Genomic DNA, 16,719 nt, shown 5'->3' on the forward strand with positions numbered 1-16,719 from the left:
GTGTTTATTTTGAACTGGGCGGAGTTTCAGCCAAGGCTGCTCTACCAATCTAACCCACTATACATTTATACAAATGATAATACTTGTCTTTATTGTCAACAGAGTATGTAGGTACTACAATTATTTATTGATATATTATTTATAGAACAAGTGACAAAAGATGTAATGCATGCCTGAACCAGGGAGCCCTAGTTCCGCCAAAAATTACAACGGTCGAGAGTCCACACTCACAAGCTTTTAGAGGCAACTTGACTAAACCTTGACGTCTTCCACCTACGTTGGTAACTTCCGTTTTGAACAACTTTATTAACAAATGTCAGTGGAGAGGTTCTTTTTTAATTAACCACACGCTTGTTCCTTTAAAATGAACGCCGCTCTATACTTACCGCCAGCAGCACTCGAGAAAAGGAGCGCCAACGAATCGAAAAGGTAACAAGTAACGGAAAGGTGCTCTTTAAAGAACACCCGTCCTCCCTTCACTAGCTCCAAGGAATCCCGTACGTACCATAACGAATTCGGCAGCTACTTCACCAACCGCCCTTATCGAAGCAAAATAGAGAACCATCATGCTGCCGGAAGAAATACCCGCCTTCGCGGAAGTGCCGAAAGTTACCTAATCGTCAGCGCAACCATAGAGTAAATAATATACCCACTATGGCGCAACTTTTCTTGTCGCAGTTTTTAGAAACATTTTTACATAAAAATAGCAAAAACGTCGATCTCGTCCTCATAGATGCTAAGAAAAGGGCAAAAGAAGAATCACAGATTTTGATACTTTAGAGAAGTAGTCGCCAAACGTAACATTTAAAACGATGGAAAAAATGCAAGGAGTAAGTATACATGAAAAACCTCCTCGAAGATTACGTCGATTATATCTATGTTTCTCCAATATTGACGGCAATCATCAAGTTCACACACAATACAAGGCCAAGGATGAATATTTTATCCGCACCTGTTATGCATAATAGCATCGCTCATTATGTATGTAAGTAGGTACTTCGGATGACAACATAATAACATAACATAATTTATGAACATGAAGAATAATGGAATTTATTTGTCAAAATTTCATCAGCCGTGAAGCCGTTCTCATCGTGAATTTCAAATTCAAACGCCATCAGACAGTACTATTTTCATGGGTTCCTTTTTTATTGCAGTTATTCGTTTTTCAATGAATGTTCAATTATTTATAAGTACACAGTCTTAATAAGTTTCTCGCCGGCAGTCGAGGGGGGGGGGGACAAGATAGCCCGGCCCTCAACGCCCGGAGGGCCCCGTACGGCATCAAGTAACTTTCGATATGATTGGTATCCCAGTTGTTTTTACCTTAAATTTGATTAAGTATGTAGGTAATTGAATGTGTACCTAATGAAAACTAGTACACCTATTTTGAACCGCCGCACAGTGAAACGACTACAGTTGCTCCGATCTTCGTCGCCCCGATGCGGTGGACATCCGGCCTTATTTTCATAATCTATAGCGAAACAAAATTACTAAAGCCAGATAGATTTTCATTATGTATTATTTAATCGTGCTATGTAGGTTGGTAGTATATAGATTTAGGGGAAATTTAAGAACACTTAAGTTCGAAGCTGTATCAATCGCAATCGAGATCTTTTCCAGACTCCATGTTTCGAGGATATTCTGCTCTTGTCTTTTAGTTTTGGTGTTGGAATCCGCAAAATCTTTTTCCGACTGAGGTACTATAACTAGTTTCAGATAGTGAAATACCTTTGACAACATCGATAACAATAGTGGAGAGTAATATGATTTCTTCTAACCACGAACAATTTCTTTTAAAAAAAAGTTGTCGATGTCTTTCCGATTTTGACCATTTTTGTTCTAGTGTGGCAAACTCATCGAATTTTTGTTTTTAACATTTTTATATCTTCCGAATTGCATGGATTCCCCACTTCTTGCAATAAATGTTCCAAAGAAGCACCCGCCGTTAATTTTTTGAAGTTAGCAAATCAAAAAAGTGAAATAACTTATCCTATTACATTCTGTGACTATGGCATAGAAGAGAGGATCAGAGTGTACAAAATTTGAAAAAAAATCGATGAAGACTACTCGAAAATCGGTATGGTCGTACATCTGTACGGACAGACGGACGACATTATAATTACGTACTTCGTTGCATTGTTCATTTATCACTATCTGCAAAAACCTTGCTAGTGAGGATATTTGAATCACTGTGAGATTGTAGCGCTTTCTAATATACTTTTGAAATTAAAAAAGTCAGTTCAGTCCCCCCCCCCCCCCGCGCGGTAGGAATAGATATTTAAACGCTCTTGTGGCGATTGTGAAGTTAGTCAGAGAGTACAACGCTTATTACATATGTTTTCTATTCCTTTATCTATCTATTCCTACCGTGGTTGTGGGGGGGGGGGGGGAGGATGAAGGATAAGGATTTGAAGGATGAAGCTGAACTGAAGTGAGATAATTTTCTTGTTTAAAGCGTATATTAGAAAGCTCTACAATCTCACAGTGATTCAAATATCCCCACTAGCAAGGGTTGAAAGTTGAATTATTATGCATCCCTTTTGGTAAGGGTGCAGCATAGGGGGATTTATACCACGATAAGTTCAAGATATTTTCTCATAAAACTCTTAATTATAGAAATAAAGTATGAAATTTGGTTAAAACATCTACATAGAAATTTCAGAATTCTTAAAAATATAAGCCACTCTGAAGCTCTATATCGTGTTTAATAAACATTTCACACAGGAGTAGTGTATATCAAAGTTGTGTAGAATTTTATGGTCTACAATTTTTGATAACAATATTTTTTTGGAAAATGAACCTATAAAAATATATGATTGAAAAACTAAAAAACCAACCAAATTTATTTGGTTTTAAGGGTGGTACGGAGAAAGCACAAGGGGTGGGAGGTCGAAAACTTGGATTATTAACCACCAGATATTCTTTCATAACATGCGAAAAAAATTGGAACTACTTCTCGTTTTGCAGGAAATGGTCCATTTTCAGTCTCTATTTCCTGGACTAGTAGATATCATTTAAAAAAGCGATTCTATACAGCACACTGAGTACTTACCTACGTTTAAATGTTGTTAAGCAACCAGTAGGTAAAATCAACTGTTTGCGTGTCATGTACAAGAATTAAAGGTAAGTATACTAGTTTTTATAAGTTCAACTTCCAATTATACGTTAGGTACAATTCAAATGCATAAATAATGACATATTTAGCCAACACCTTGAAACAACCACGAAATCAATGGTTTACCTTTCACATCCATCAGATTGATTGTAAACGCGGTGGCAGGAGCTAAAAGGTCGATATTTTGAAAGTCGCGTCGTTCCCATTTCTAATTTTAACTTTTTTTCTACACTCATGCGCCAATTGCTTATAGTAGGTATACCTATAGTAGTTATGTAACAATACCTAGGCTCTAAATATTGTCTTCGACTTAATTCACAATGTCACAATGTATAGGTATACCTGAATTATAGTAGGAAGCCTTAGTAAACTATATGTGAGGAAATAGCAGGCATTCATTAACCCTGACATAATTTATAAAAACTGTGTTTATTTATTGCTTGTCCATGTTACATCTTACCATATAAACATAAATCTGACTACTTCGATTGGTGAAATCCATTGTCAAAATAGGAATACCTCAATGAAAAAGACTGTAACCTTCAAGACTTGCAAATGAATATTAGGGAGTACCATTGGTAGTACCTACATCTATACACACTGATGTGTAACGTTAATGGCAACAATTATGTGCTCTTTTTGTCTGCTTATGGCTTAGTCGTTTATAATCTCATGGCACTTTTACTATTTAATTCAATGCCAACTAATTTATGCGACAAGATGTACAAGGCGTAAACATGATAGGTCATTAATAATCATTTCATGAAAGTATCAAGTGCTAGTCTAATGTACTTCCTTCAATTAAGGTCGTAGCTATACCTACAGTACTTATAAGTATAGCTGTATAAGTGTGATTAAAAAGTATTTAAAATCAACCCTATTTCGCAAATAGGGATGTCAGCGAAATCATCTGGATTTTTTTTATCGGGTCGATGCCATGATTTTAGCAGGATGGTGCACCTAATTGGCTCACCTACAGCGAGCGAACATTGATAAGAATCAATAAATGTTATTATTAAGCGCCAGAGCAAAGCGATGCAAGCTTTATAGGGGAGTCGATGGTGTCCGTCTGTCCGTGAACACGATAACTGTCAAACGCTTGGAGCTTGGACCGATTTGGTTCAAACTTTGCACAGTTGACCTATATGCCACAAGTGCCTATTGAAAATGGATCAAATCCAATGACCCCGTGGGGTCACACCTCTCTGCCTCTGCCAAACGCTTGAACCTATTTAGTTCAAACTTTGGACAGGTGACCAATATGCTACATGTAATAAGCCTATGAAAATGGGTCAAATCCAACCTATTCTTGAACCTATTCGGTTGAAACTTTGCACAGTAGACTTATATGCCACATGTAACAAGTCTATTGAAAATGGGTCAAATCCATCAAAGACTCCGTGGGGTCACACCGAGGTGCTCTGCCGCTTTTTTCGACGCTCTATATGGGTTTATAATTATTTAAACCAAGTGATATTCACGTATTCCAGTGTAGAAGTAAGAAAAGCTTGTAATGGTGACTGATTCAATTTAGACTTTAGTAAAGAACACTGTTTATAAACAAACGCGCTAATTAGCAAATTCCGAAAAAACTTCACCGCGTGTCGACGCAGTGCCACAAAGTAAAAAGAAAGCTAATCTAATTTCATATGTGAAATAAAACTACGACTAGAAAACTCTCAACAAAACGCAGATAATATTCAAGTTTATTATTCGATGCCGATAAAGCAAAGGTAATCAGTAGAAAAGTTTACCTAAAGGGATTTACTAAACGATAAACTAAATTTTAATAATAACCCATTAAAATTAAACTTATACCAGCGCTCATTTTCACCAACAAAAAAATGTACTGACCAACCGGAATCAGCCCATATTTCTCAATCAATCATTTTCCATCCAAAGAATAGTTGTTTAAAAGTTTTTTTAGGCAAGCATCCAATGAAGCCAACTGATAATTACCCCAGAGCACTGATTTAAAATTAACTGTAAGAATTCCAGAGTTCCACATCGAAGAAAGAATTGTAAATAAAAGTTAGTTATACATTTTATATTTTTTTATAAATTTCAATCGACAGCTTTACGATCTGTTGAAAAAAGGAAATTTGACCTATTTTATCATTACGATTAAAACTTGAAATGAGAGATTCTAAAGCTTTCGAGAACCATTTAATATATTGTTCTTTTAATCTGTACTATTATCAAAAGAAACCCCTGAATTTGTCGACGAGTCTATTTTAAATTATTGATCGATTGAGGGCTAGGTAAGAGATGGCCAACCTGACTTGACTTTGATACTAACTATCCAAATGTATGACAGGTAGAAATTCAGTAAATAGGCAATTCAATAGAAAACCAATGTAAGGAAATGCATCCTTAAAACACCTTTAATATTGTCCGATTCCTTTTTATGTCTATACTTCTTAATAAATACCACTGTATAGTAACTTGTTATTCTGCTGTTATTATTTTGTTGGGCAGTACAGTCAAAGAACGCCTTTTTTGTAGACCAATTTCAGATAACAGAAGGAGATCTCTTGATTAAAACAGGGGAGCAAAAAAGGTAAAGTTGATAAAGAACCGCAGAGTTAATCGCAGGCATTTATTTTTAAGAATTTTTATGAAAGTTTTTTTGTTGCAATTTCCCATTTAATAAAAAAAATAATTATTTAAAACTGGACTTTCGGAGCAATGTCAGGTTTTTTTGACGATGGTCGATGGAAAATAACACTTTAAAGCACTTACATAACCTTGTGAAAGAGGTTTCGGAACGGAGCACTGACAAAGAGATTATGATATGTACAGATAATCTGCTTAACGACCAGATTAAAACTTGAATCGCTTGCCGATTTCATGTCGGGATGGGGTACTCACAAAGGCCTAGACCAGCTCTACTTGACGACGGGGTCGAAACTTTGATCGATATTGTATCGTAGGAGGGTGTTATTTCATTTTCCTATATGAGATCTATGCCTTGGGTATTTAGGTTTTATATTACTAAACCGAAACGAATAAACCACAAACTTCTACCACGTTCTATAAATTGTCACTATTTTATATGTAAAGGTGTCATATTTTGCAATGCTTGGTAATTCATTATACAGAATTTAGGTACCGTTGAAAATAGTAAATCGAATTAAAAGTACTCAGGCGATTGTTACGATGATGGTACATACTTAGTAATGAGATTTTCATAGGAAATACAATTGACAATTAAGTGATAATTACCATAATTAAAATTACCAAGGCTGGGGATCTTTTGTGACGAAGGGGTCCACCTATTATGGGACATCGATGATAATTTATGATATCGGCTTTTTGCCGATTTTGAGTACGATAGTTTCACTCAAACTAAATCATCTGTTCTATCCCAAAGATCTTATAAAACGATTACATAATTTCAACAAACATATTCTGCGTTTATGCAAGTAAAAAAGAAATACCCAACGCGAAAAGGCATGGTGATAACTACCTTTGAGTAATAACAAACGCAATTGTACTAAACTTGCGCACTCGCGTGAGTATCTAAAAAACACGTTAGAATTATTCACTTTCATTTTATGTACTTACCTCCCTAACGTCTTTGAATTGATCTGAAAAATTGGATGGACAGTTTTTGGTATGGACTCAGTCCAATAAAAAATTTGCTAATTTGGCTAACATTATACAGGTTATAGACCAAAATTTAAATTTTGTACACATTTGCGAAATTAATTGGGTATCAATTAAACTTGAATATTATATAACAATCCCATTCCCAGACGCAACAATTGACTTAAATCCCTTCCCTCGTAGCAAGTAAGTATACTTGAAAGTGAAAATAAGCGAATTGCGGGATCAGATTAGTTTTGAACTTCATTCTGAGAAGGAATAAGTGAAAGGTATGGACACCGAATCGACGCCTTTTTTTTCTTTAATAAAAATTACATTTTACAGATAATTAAAAATGATTAAAAGTGTATTGGTGATATTTTTCTCGTTCATCGTATGTTCTGTTTATGGATATTCTACCGGCGCTCCAAAAGAAGCATGTGACGATATGAAGCCGCAACATCCATACGACCCGAAGACGACCAAATTTCCTTATAATGTAACAATTAGTAAATTAGATGCGCAGCAGGGCGAGACCTTATTAGTGAGAGTTGCCGGGGGGATGGAGCCCCAATTTAAGGGATTCCTAGTGCAGATCAGGGATAAGAACGGTCCTGTGGGATCGTTTTCAATCCCCTCCAGTAATAAGCTTGCACAAACCTTAGATTGCGGCTCCAAGACGGTAAGTGAACTTTTTTGTTATAAATCAATCATAATGCATAGGTAATTTAAATGAAAGAAACCTTTTTTTTACGTAACCGTGTAATTGATTGCTGATAGTCGATGATCGATGAACATCTATGGAAAGTGTTTTGAGGTCAGACAACTTTTACTGTTTAAAGATCGAGAAATAATTAGTTAGTGGTAATTCTTGAATATCATTAAACGATCGGCTCATTAAAAAAGTCACCGGTAGGTAATGAATATGTTTGATTATTTAAATTATTTGCGTAAAGGTAAAATTGCGTGCTACGATCTCTCATATCTCATATTGTGTTGACTCATACAAAAGCGACCCTAGAGAGGAGAGCTTAGACCACAGATTCAGTAATTTTCTTGCCATCTGCACGTTCTTTTTTCTTATTCTTCAACTGTTGGTTCACTTCGTTTCGCAGTTTGGTCTTTCTCCGTTTCTAGTCCTTTTTCTAAATCACCGATTTCGGTTTTTCTTTCACAGATTTTGTTTTTCTGATTGCCGTTACGTGTGTCTTTCTTTATTCATTGTGGCACTTATCTACTGTCTACCTGCCATGGTACTCTATTTGATTTTCGGTATAGCGGTATTTATTCCGTTTCTTTTTGGACAAGACAACCTATACATTCATTTCCTGCCTTAAACTTTTCCTTCTTCTCTAGTTTTCGTAGTCTTCCCCAAAGACATATCTCCTCTTTGTATTATGTTAGGTCGTGCCCTTTAATTACTAAATGTTTAAGTTTAAAACAAATACGAGGCAAATACCGACAGCCCATTGTGGCCATTGCCAGCCTCTACTACTTCTGTTAATTCTTGTTTTACTCGCTTGCGTGGTCTATTGATTTTTGCTTCTCGTATGATTTTTCTCCAAGAAAACAATATGAGAAAATGAGTTTTTCGTCAAAATTTAATTAACATCTCATCTTAATCTCAACGTAATTCATCATGGTAAATCAATTCAAATCACGGCCGTGACGTGAAATATAAATATTTAATGTTACCTAAGTGAAAATATTGAGTTTAAAACTTAGCTGTTGGGTAATTATTAACAATCCTCGAGATCGTTTATAATTTTGTATTGCTGTCTGTCTGCCCGTCTGTCTGTCCGTCCGTCCGTCTGATATCTGTTCGCGTGCACGATAACTTTGTGCAGAAACGTCCGATCGCTTTGCAAATTGATACACATGTTCTTCGGGATATATGAAAAGTCACCGAAAAACTGCCCAAATCTCCAAAAAGGGTTTCTTTTTGGAGATTTCTGTGTTAGTAAATATTTCTTAAAATGCAAAAAGATCTTAAGATGCAAAAACACCTTAAGGTGTATTGTAAAAATGATGTATGTGTGAAGATCTCGAGGATCGTTCGGTATTCAGCTGCATCGGATTTTTGCATAGGTACATACTTTTTAATATAATTATCAACAATTATTTCCATACATTATTGTTTCTAATAGAAAAATTATATCAGTAACCATTAATGGCGACCAAAAAATCCGACCATAAAACTTTTATTCTTGAACTTTGTCGGGGAAAATAACGAGGTGGGATAACTGCCTCCAGCTTCCAATGACATGCAACGTGCTCTTTCAACTTTCCTACAATGATTGGATGACGTGCCACTCAACTTTTTTCTTAAGTTGTGTAGGACAGTAGGTAGTTGCTGGATTACCCTTACTTATACCATAATAAGTATAAAGCTTATAAAATGAATTAATTGTGTCTACTACTGAGTTCGTTGTATTTTCTGAGGGGCTAGCGGAGCTCCTAGTCTAGGACAACTCGCCGTCGCCGACTGCCCGTTGGCGATTCGCCGTCGCCGACCCGCCGTCGAACAAACTCGCCGTCGGGCAAACTCGCCGTCGGTCAAGTCGCTGTTAGCAGAATAAATAATAAAAAATACTACTAAATGTTTGTAAGTGCAATCAGTTTGTTCTTATCAAACAAAACACTCTAAAATTACAAAAATATTTTTGGTTATACATTATACATTTACATTTCATAATTATGGGCTAACCCCCTAAGATATTCCGAAATATCACTATCAATCAATCAATCCGTGTATTTTACGACGGGTACAGGTAAATTAGTCTGTCAGCATTAGAAGAAAGAAAGGATAACATACTTTGATGTCCAAGCACGAAAACCGAAGTGCAATTATAATTTACAACCGTTGCGAATTCTTAAAAGGGCGTAGGCGGTTATTAATTTTCAAAGAAGGTCTTTTTCACAACGGTTTAGGTACAATTTTTCTTGCTATTTTGCATACGATAAAAGGATTTAGATCGTTTTGGGGGGCTCCTGGATCTGGATCAAATCATGATTTTTAAATGTATCTGGATCTCTATCTAGATCCAAAATTAAAGGATCTTACTCAACACTGCAAATAACTACACTACACCATTCCAATGATGAAACGAGATTGCTAAATAATATTATATGACTAAACAGATTGCAGCATTATATATGGATTGCAGTTATAGACATCTAAGTGTTAGATTTAAATATTTAAAAAAAATCTTTATTTTGTTTCCGGTGACGGCGAGTTAACCGACGGCAAGTTGTCCGATGGCGAGATTGCCCGACGGCGAGTTGCCAACGGCCAGTCGGCGTCGGCGACTCGGCGACGGCGACTTGTCCTGCCCGTCCCCGACTCGGCCCGAGAACCAAATCCTCTTATTCTTTCTTCAAAGCTTCCATTTGGTCCAGAACTTCTTATTCACTTTAGTAGTACCTAGTAGTTATTATAACTCCCGTGTCTTCAGGTGTCTGCAATTTCTTGTCAACCGAATTGGGTGGTGGTTGTCTGCGTGGGGAAGGGTTAAGTGGCCATAGCTTTTCAGGTAAAGAACTATAATTTAATCTTTTGAGGTAAATGTATTAAACCGCTAGGCGATATCGATTTCGATTGAACCCTTCAAGAGTATATGCATGAAAGTTAGCACCGCCTAATTTTATATTCAAAGACCGAAGTCAGTTCAAGCAATAGGTACCTACCTACCTACAATCGTTGGTTAAAACCTTTTTGGGATTTTAGTAATTTTTAAACCCTGAAACATCGCGATTTCTCTAGCAGGAACGGTGCCTTAATTCGTGTTTTGATTTTTAGAACGCTGTAACACACACATCAGCCGATCTAAAGGATGCAGTCGAATTTGATTGGACTGCGCCGTCCAATTATAAAGGAAAGTTAACTTTATTGTAAGTACCTACCTATACTACCTTCCAATAATAGATTTCTTACCTTAATTTTTTAGTGCCAGTGTTGCAAAAGACGGAGCAGTTTTCTGGGCGAAACAGGAGGCCAACAGTATTCAAGTTTCTTAAATAAGGAAAACGAATAAAAAAAATTTTGTTTTCCATTATTTACTATGATTAATACCTACATTCGCCAAACCAAGTACAATAGAATCATGTAGAATTACCTATCGTAATATGTTACCACACAAATAAATTAAAATACAGTTTCATTTTCTTTATTACGAAGGGTCCGGTCTATTTGTCAGGGACGAGAGCGAGGGAACATTTTTAATCGTATCTTCGACAGTCAATGCGTATTAGTTGGCTGCATTGATGGGTTCGTGTATGAACAAAATTAAATAGAGCAATGGGCCGAAATATGTACCTACTAATAATCTAAATCGTCATTCATCACTAACTAAAGTTGAGCTTTACCTAACGCGTTGTTCACAAATTGAATTGCATCAAGTACCAGCACCAAAGCTGAGCATCAAGAACTAGTACCAGAGCTGAGCACCAAGCACCGGCTGTGATACTTCATATGAGACGGTAGCTATTATATACCTACTCTAGCGGGAAGATTCTGCTAACAATTTTTCAGTTTTGAATCTATGGGCAATATGAGTACTTATACCTAAAGCAATTCGCTGATTTGCACATATTTTCTTGTTTATGTAGTTTTTTTTTACAAAAAAGGTTGTATTGTACGTTGCACCAAAGGGGAGCCTGCGCTTGTATAGTTGCGATGATCTGTTACCTGCTTTAATTCTGACGACCTGTGCTTTATTCTGCAATTCGCTTTTAAACAAATAAAATGGTTCAACTAATCAAAAGTTCTATGAATTTGAACCGACGTTTTTATCAAAGATTTTAGGTATACTTTATCTTAAAATCAACTTAAATTTGACGGCACAAACAGTCATAAAGCTGGCAGTCTCTAGAAATTATCAAAACCATGACTTTGGTACTGGGTTAACACCATCTACTGGTTTTTTTCTTGAACATATGTTGAATTCATAACGAAGTCAGCAATGACAGCAATTGAGCCACTTCCACTTCGAAATTAAATGGTGGTGCATGCAAACTCCAGTTGTAAACAAATTATTCCAAAATGATTGTTTACATTTCTCATTTATGAAAAAGTGTATAAGATTTCGTAACAATTTAGCATAAATGCATAGTGTACAACACACGTGGAAATCATCTTATACTTAAAGCGGAAAAGAATGAATTAAGCTTCCATTCTTCAATCCTTCCCAAGAATATAGAATGGTATGGGGGCACGTTGTCGTCTGTGTGCCGAAATATATGAAGAGCTGGTGGAAGTTTTGGAGGAAGTCGACTTACCTGCTAAGATTTTTCAATTTTTCCGAATTAACATCGTAGCCGCAGATCGACTGCCCACGACCATCTGTCAGAAATGTTACGAGACCATATACGCCACATGGGATTTTAATGAAAGAATTCAAAGAGCTCAAGAGCTACTGACCCTCGAAGATGCCAATAAAACCGATTTTGCCGGTCCCTTGCAAAGTGTACCTGTCGAAAAATCCAATTCCGTCGTTGAATGTGTGTTTGTTAATCAATGTGATGAGTTGCAGAGTGAACCCAAAAATAAGGTATCTATTTAACATGTTTCCGTAGATTTTGATCATTTCAAAATTTAGCTTGTAATTTATTCTTTTCAGGGTTAATTTAAATTTACTCAAATCAAGTAATTTTTATAAGAAAGTCTATATCAATGGGGATGTTGCAGTTGCTGATGTAATTGTTACCAAAATAATTATTCTTTCCCTATGTTTATTTGGTCCATTTTAATGGTCTCATTGCTTATTATTCTATATGAAGTTTTTGAGGCAATGTTTGATTGATTATTTAACTTTTGAAAAATGGAATTGATGCAAATGTCTACTGGGTTGGCCAATTAGTGTTTCAGGCTCGGTTTCAGGTTACTGAAAAGAGAATGTTTTTTCTTGAATTGGAGAATGGAGAATACCATGAAAAGATAAATATTTTTTTAATGTACTCTTTTCTCTGTAAATGCGAGTGTAAATGTGTGTTTTTATCTCATTTTTACTTTGCTAGCGCAAAATGATTATGTTTAATGAAAAGGCAAAACACATTGCCTCCAAGCACAAGACTTAAGTAGGGACATTTTGTCGGAAAAACGGAAAATACGAGGCAAAACATATTTCCTTGACGGTCTGGAAGATCATAATCCTCATATGTACCTACATAGATTTTTTAAAATGAGAAAATAGATTTGATTTTTTGTTGTTTTAATTTCTTTAAGATACCATATTTTTTTTTTTTTTCTTCCTGTTTTCTTAGTAGAAAGCAATTTACTTAAATTGAATATTAAGGGCAGATTTTTCGTGTTACCGCCACCTCTATCTTACAGTTAGTTGGAATCAAATGTCTGGATTTCAAGCAGAAGGTGAACTTACATCCACCTGCCTATGTTTTGAGCTCGGTTTTGAGCCCTTTGTTGCCTTCATTAGGGTTGTCCGCCCCTAGCGTCACTTAAGCTACTCCACCCTTGAGACAAACTCTGGATCTCCTTGTCTATATTACTTCCAGGAGGGTGTTTTGGCTAATCTTATGCATTGCATGTGCATGTCCTGTGACGGAGTCTCTCGCATGATGGCAGTGTTACATCAAGTCCCATTTGGCCTAATGTCTTACCTGATGGGTATCTTGAGTTATTAGATTAGTTACAGTGGATGCGCCTCTTTCGTTGTTTTGGATCTATGAAGATGGATGTATCAGGTGGGAGTTATCTTCCGCATTGAAACATGCGGTAGTTTCTACCTACAGTAGCGGCCAAAAGTTTATCACAATAATTGTAACACTATATTACTACGGTTGAGAATAAAATATTAATGTGCTATCGAGGCTATTTAGTGTGCTATGAAATACAATTCGAGTCAGTCAGCCACTATTTGTTTTAGGGATGTTTAATTTTTTTAAAAATTATTTATTAACATCTGAACAATTCTACGGTAATACATTCAATGGTAATACCATGAAAAGTTATTGCCGACAAACTATATTGTGTTAAACTTTTGGCCGCTAGTGTACATCAAATTGAGCAACAGGAGAGTCTGCTCTGCCATCCAGCATGGGCAGCTGCTTGACTGCCTCAACTAGACTTCTACAGTAGTTTACCTCACCTCCTCTGTGTGCAACCATCCTTTTGTTCGTAGGAGTTGATTATGAGAAATTCTTGTCCCTCATATAGGAAATTTCGAGGAAATAACTGGGAAATTATAGCAAATTCTGGGGAAATATTAGGAAATTTTGGGCAATAGGAGGATATTTTGGGTGGCAATTTTTAGATAATGAAGGAAATCTTTGTCCCCTAAAATAAGTCGTGACCAACCCCTCAGTGAGATCTGATCTTGCACATGGTGATTAAGTGAAGGCAGACCCAGAGAACTTCCATGACAGCCAAGATGACAGCCTTGGGGGTGGTCCGCGTGGCAATCGTGCATGAAAGGCACGCTAGTCTTTGTTCATGGTCCAAAGTGCATTTATTTATTTGACTTGACTACGCCCGCGGTTCAATGTGAATTTTAACACAAAATAAAATACACCCTACTGTAATTTACAGGTGGTTGACTTGACCTCGTCCACAGTTCAACGCACATATCCACACAACCGACCTCGCACTACCGCCCACCCGAGTGGCACCCATTCGAGGACGCAAATCGTTTCCACTAATAAAACTAATTTTACGCAACCAATCAAATTCGTTGAGGACTATACTCAACTCAACGTGCAATAACTTAGCCTTGCAAAAGGCAGCAGCGTCGATAACAGTAACTGCAAAATAAACAGAATCTTTCGTGTAATTTGAACTAACCACGCCATAGCTCACTACTCACCCGCTCCGCAAGCTTTCAAACGTATTTACAAAGTCAGGACCGTATTTAAGGACCACTTGCGAATCAAATAAAATCTGTTAACGGGCTCCCGTTACAACTTTCACAATTCTGACGATCGGATTTCTTAAACTTAGATTCTTTGAACGATTCTTTACAATTTTTTTTAGTTGCTTTTATTACTTGAGCATACAGCAAAAATCCAATTTCAAACTTTACGTACTATGAGAATTTGAAAATTTTGATTTCAAAACATCTTGGAGGACTTAATTATAATTAATTTTGCAACTCAATTGTCAGGGGGTTTGGGAACATGAAAAAATCTTCTGAAGGGCTCCTGATTTTATTCAACCAAAATTATTTTTTAAAACAAATAAAGATCTGGTTGTCATATTAATTAATTTGAAAGCAACATGCTTTTATTTTTATTCGTGTGCGATGTATTCAACCCGATACAACCTGAAGAAAAAGTTGATATTGTAATTTGGTATAGAGCCGGTAATAGTTTATGTGAAATTTTAAAAGGAGTACAAAATTAATCACGCAGTTTGCATTAAGCGTTTGATGTGCACTACTGCAAAATCCAGAATAGCAGTGCAGAATGCGGCGCATGGGTTGCATAAAATTAGGCGCCTTTCAGAAGGATTTGTTCTTTTAAAAGTAGACATAGGGAAAAACAATACACATAAATCCCTGTCTACTTCTTAATAAATATCACTGTATAGTGTAAATAAAAGGCAATCTTCTTACCTACTTTAGCATAATAGTCCTTATTGCGTAATGATAATCATTTATGTTTTTGTTGAAGGTCAAACTTAAAAAAAGAACTTCCATAAGCTCGGACTCTGAGGATCTACTCTCAGGTACGAGTGATGCCGAATGGCACGAAGATGGCAGTGTCACCTTACGTCGGTGCTTAGAGGGTTGGGATCAGTATCCATGGACTTGCTCGGATTGTCAAGAAGCTTTACCTAACGCAGATGCTCTTAAAGATCATCATAGTCTCGTGCATGACCAGCCACCGAAGTATGTGTGTGCAGAATGCCCAAAAATGTATACAAAATACAGTACATTTGTTGGGCACGTTCGCACTCATCGAGATCATCTTCGATTTTGCTGTGATGTTTGTGGCAAATGGTACGGAACGAGCCGTGCTCAGGAGCAACACCGGGCCTCGCACTATGAACAAAAGCCTCACACCTGCACAACTTGTGGAAAACGGTTTCGAGTACAATCTTCTCTGTTGGTACATGCCCGATCGCATTTACCCGCAGAGGTCAAAAATAAGCATCAATGTGATCAGTGTCCGAAACGTTTCGGAACCAGACCGAATCTAATGGCGCATAAACGGATACACTCGGGTATTCGTGACTTCACTTGCGATCAGTGCGGCAAAAGTTTTGTGCAAAAAGGCAATTTAGACAATCACATGCTGACTCACACCGTGGCTCGACCGTTCACGTGTCACGCCTGTGGGAAAGCATTTAAAACCGCCGTTCGGTTACGAAAACATAGTTCTGTACACTCCGGTCTAAAACCTCACCAATGCGACGTATGCGGGCGACAGTTCCGAGAGAGAGGAACTTTAAAAGAACATCATCGCATTCACACCGGCGCCATGCCGTTCACTTGTGAATATTGTGGCAAATCATTTCGGTTTAAAGGTGTTTTGACGACACACAGGAGACAGCATACCGGCGAGAGACCTTACTCGTGCCTCGAGTGTCAGCATCACTTCACCAACTGGCCGAATTACAATAAACATATGAAACGTCGGCACGGTATCAACACCAGCGTTACTGTTCGTAAACCACAATCCATTCCTCCCACCGGTATGCCACAAAGAAATCCTCCCGGTACTGTATTAGCCCCGCCGCAACCGACAACAGTCACAATGCTTTCCAGTGTTCCTCATGCCACAGCGACAATTACGGATAATTTCGCAGAGCCTCCCCCTTTCTACCCGGTCCTTAATTTGTACAATTTACCCGAAGAATTGTTACAACAGCGTGTTTAATTGTATTATCAAGCTTTAATGTAGTAAAATGTGAGTGAGTATAAGTAAGACGTATCGAACCATCATTTTAAATTATTATTTGTAGATTCATAATTGTAATTAATAAAACAAGGTGCTAAACGACAGACAATTTCTCCTTTTTCTATACTTTTTTTGGACTAATCCAATTGAAAGTACATTCC

The 16,719-nt window shown here is 37.0% G+C and overlaps 2 protein-coding genes across 2 annotated transcripts; both read left to right on the forward strand.

Moving 5' to 3' along the window:
• Positions 1–6,849: 6,849 nt before the first annotated feature.
• LOC116160159 (putative defense protein Hdd11) lies at positions 6,850–10,866 on the forward strand. Its single transcript, XM_031473296.1, has 4 exons — positions 6,850–6,996; positions 7,052–7,388; positions 10,506–10,597; positions 10,654–10,866. Exons 2-4 carry the CDS (start codon positions 7,062–7,064, stop codon positions 10,721–10,723), a joined length of 489 nt encoding a protein of 162 aa, XP_031329156.1. The 5' UTR covers positions 6,850–6,996; positions 7,052–7,061; the 3' UTR covers positions 10,724–10,866.
• Positions 10,867–11,700: 834 nt separating this feature from the next.
• On the forward strand, positions 11,701–16,657 carry LOC116159707 (gastrula zinc finger protein XlCGF26.1-like). The gene is made up of 2 exons (XM_031472751.1): positions 11,701–12,255; positions 15,329–16,657. Exons 1-2 carry the CDS (start codon positions 11,911–11,913, stop codon positions 16,535–16,537), a joined length of 1,554 nt encoding a protein of 517 aa, XP_031328611.1. The 5' UTR covers positions 11,701–11,910; the 3' UTR covers positions 16,538–16,657.
• Positions 16,658–16,719: the final 62 nt, after the last annotated feature.

This window comes from Photinus pyralis, unplaced genomic scaffold (assembly GCF_008802855.1).
Source record: "Photinus pyralis isolate 1611_PpyrPB1 unplaced genomic scaffold, Ppyr1.3 Ppyr1.4_LG1, whole genome shotgun sequence".
In the NCBI taxonomy this organism is placed as follows: Eukaryota; Metazoa; Arthropoda; class Insecta; order Coleoptera; family Lampyridae; genus Photinus; species Photinus pyralis.

Bases quoted from the DNA above. Each gene is read 5' to 3' on its own strand.
- LOC116160159 (XM_031473296.1), top strand. From the start codon at position 7,062: ATGATTAAAAGTGTATTGGTGATATTTTTCTCGTTCATCGTATGTTCT. The intron at 7,389-10,505 runs GTAAGTGAACTT...TTTGATTTTTAG, and splicing joins TAGATTGCGGCTCCAAGACG to AACGCTGTAACACACACATC. The intron at 10,598-10,653 runs GTAAGTACCTAC...TTAATTTTTTAG, and splicing joins AAAGGAAAGTTAACTTTATT to TGCCAGTGTTGCAAAAGACG.
- LOC116159707 (XM_031472751.1), top strand. From the start codon at position 11,911: ATGGGGGCACGTTGTCGTCTGTGTGCCGAAATATATGAAGAGCTGGTG. The intron at 12,256-15,328 runs GTATCTATTTAA...TTTTTGTTGAAG, and splicing joins AGAGTGAACCCAAAAATAAG to GTCAAACTTAAAAAAAGAAC.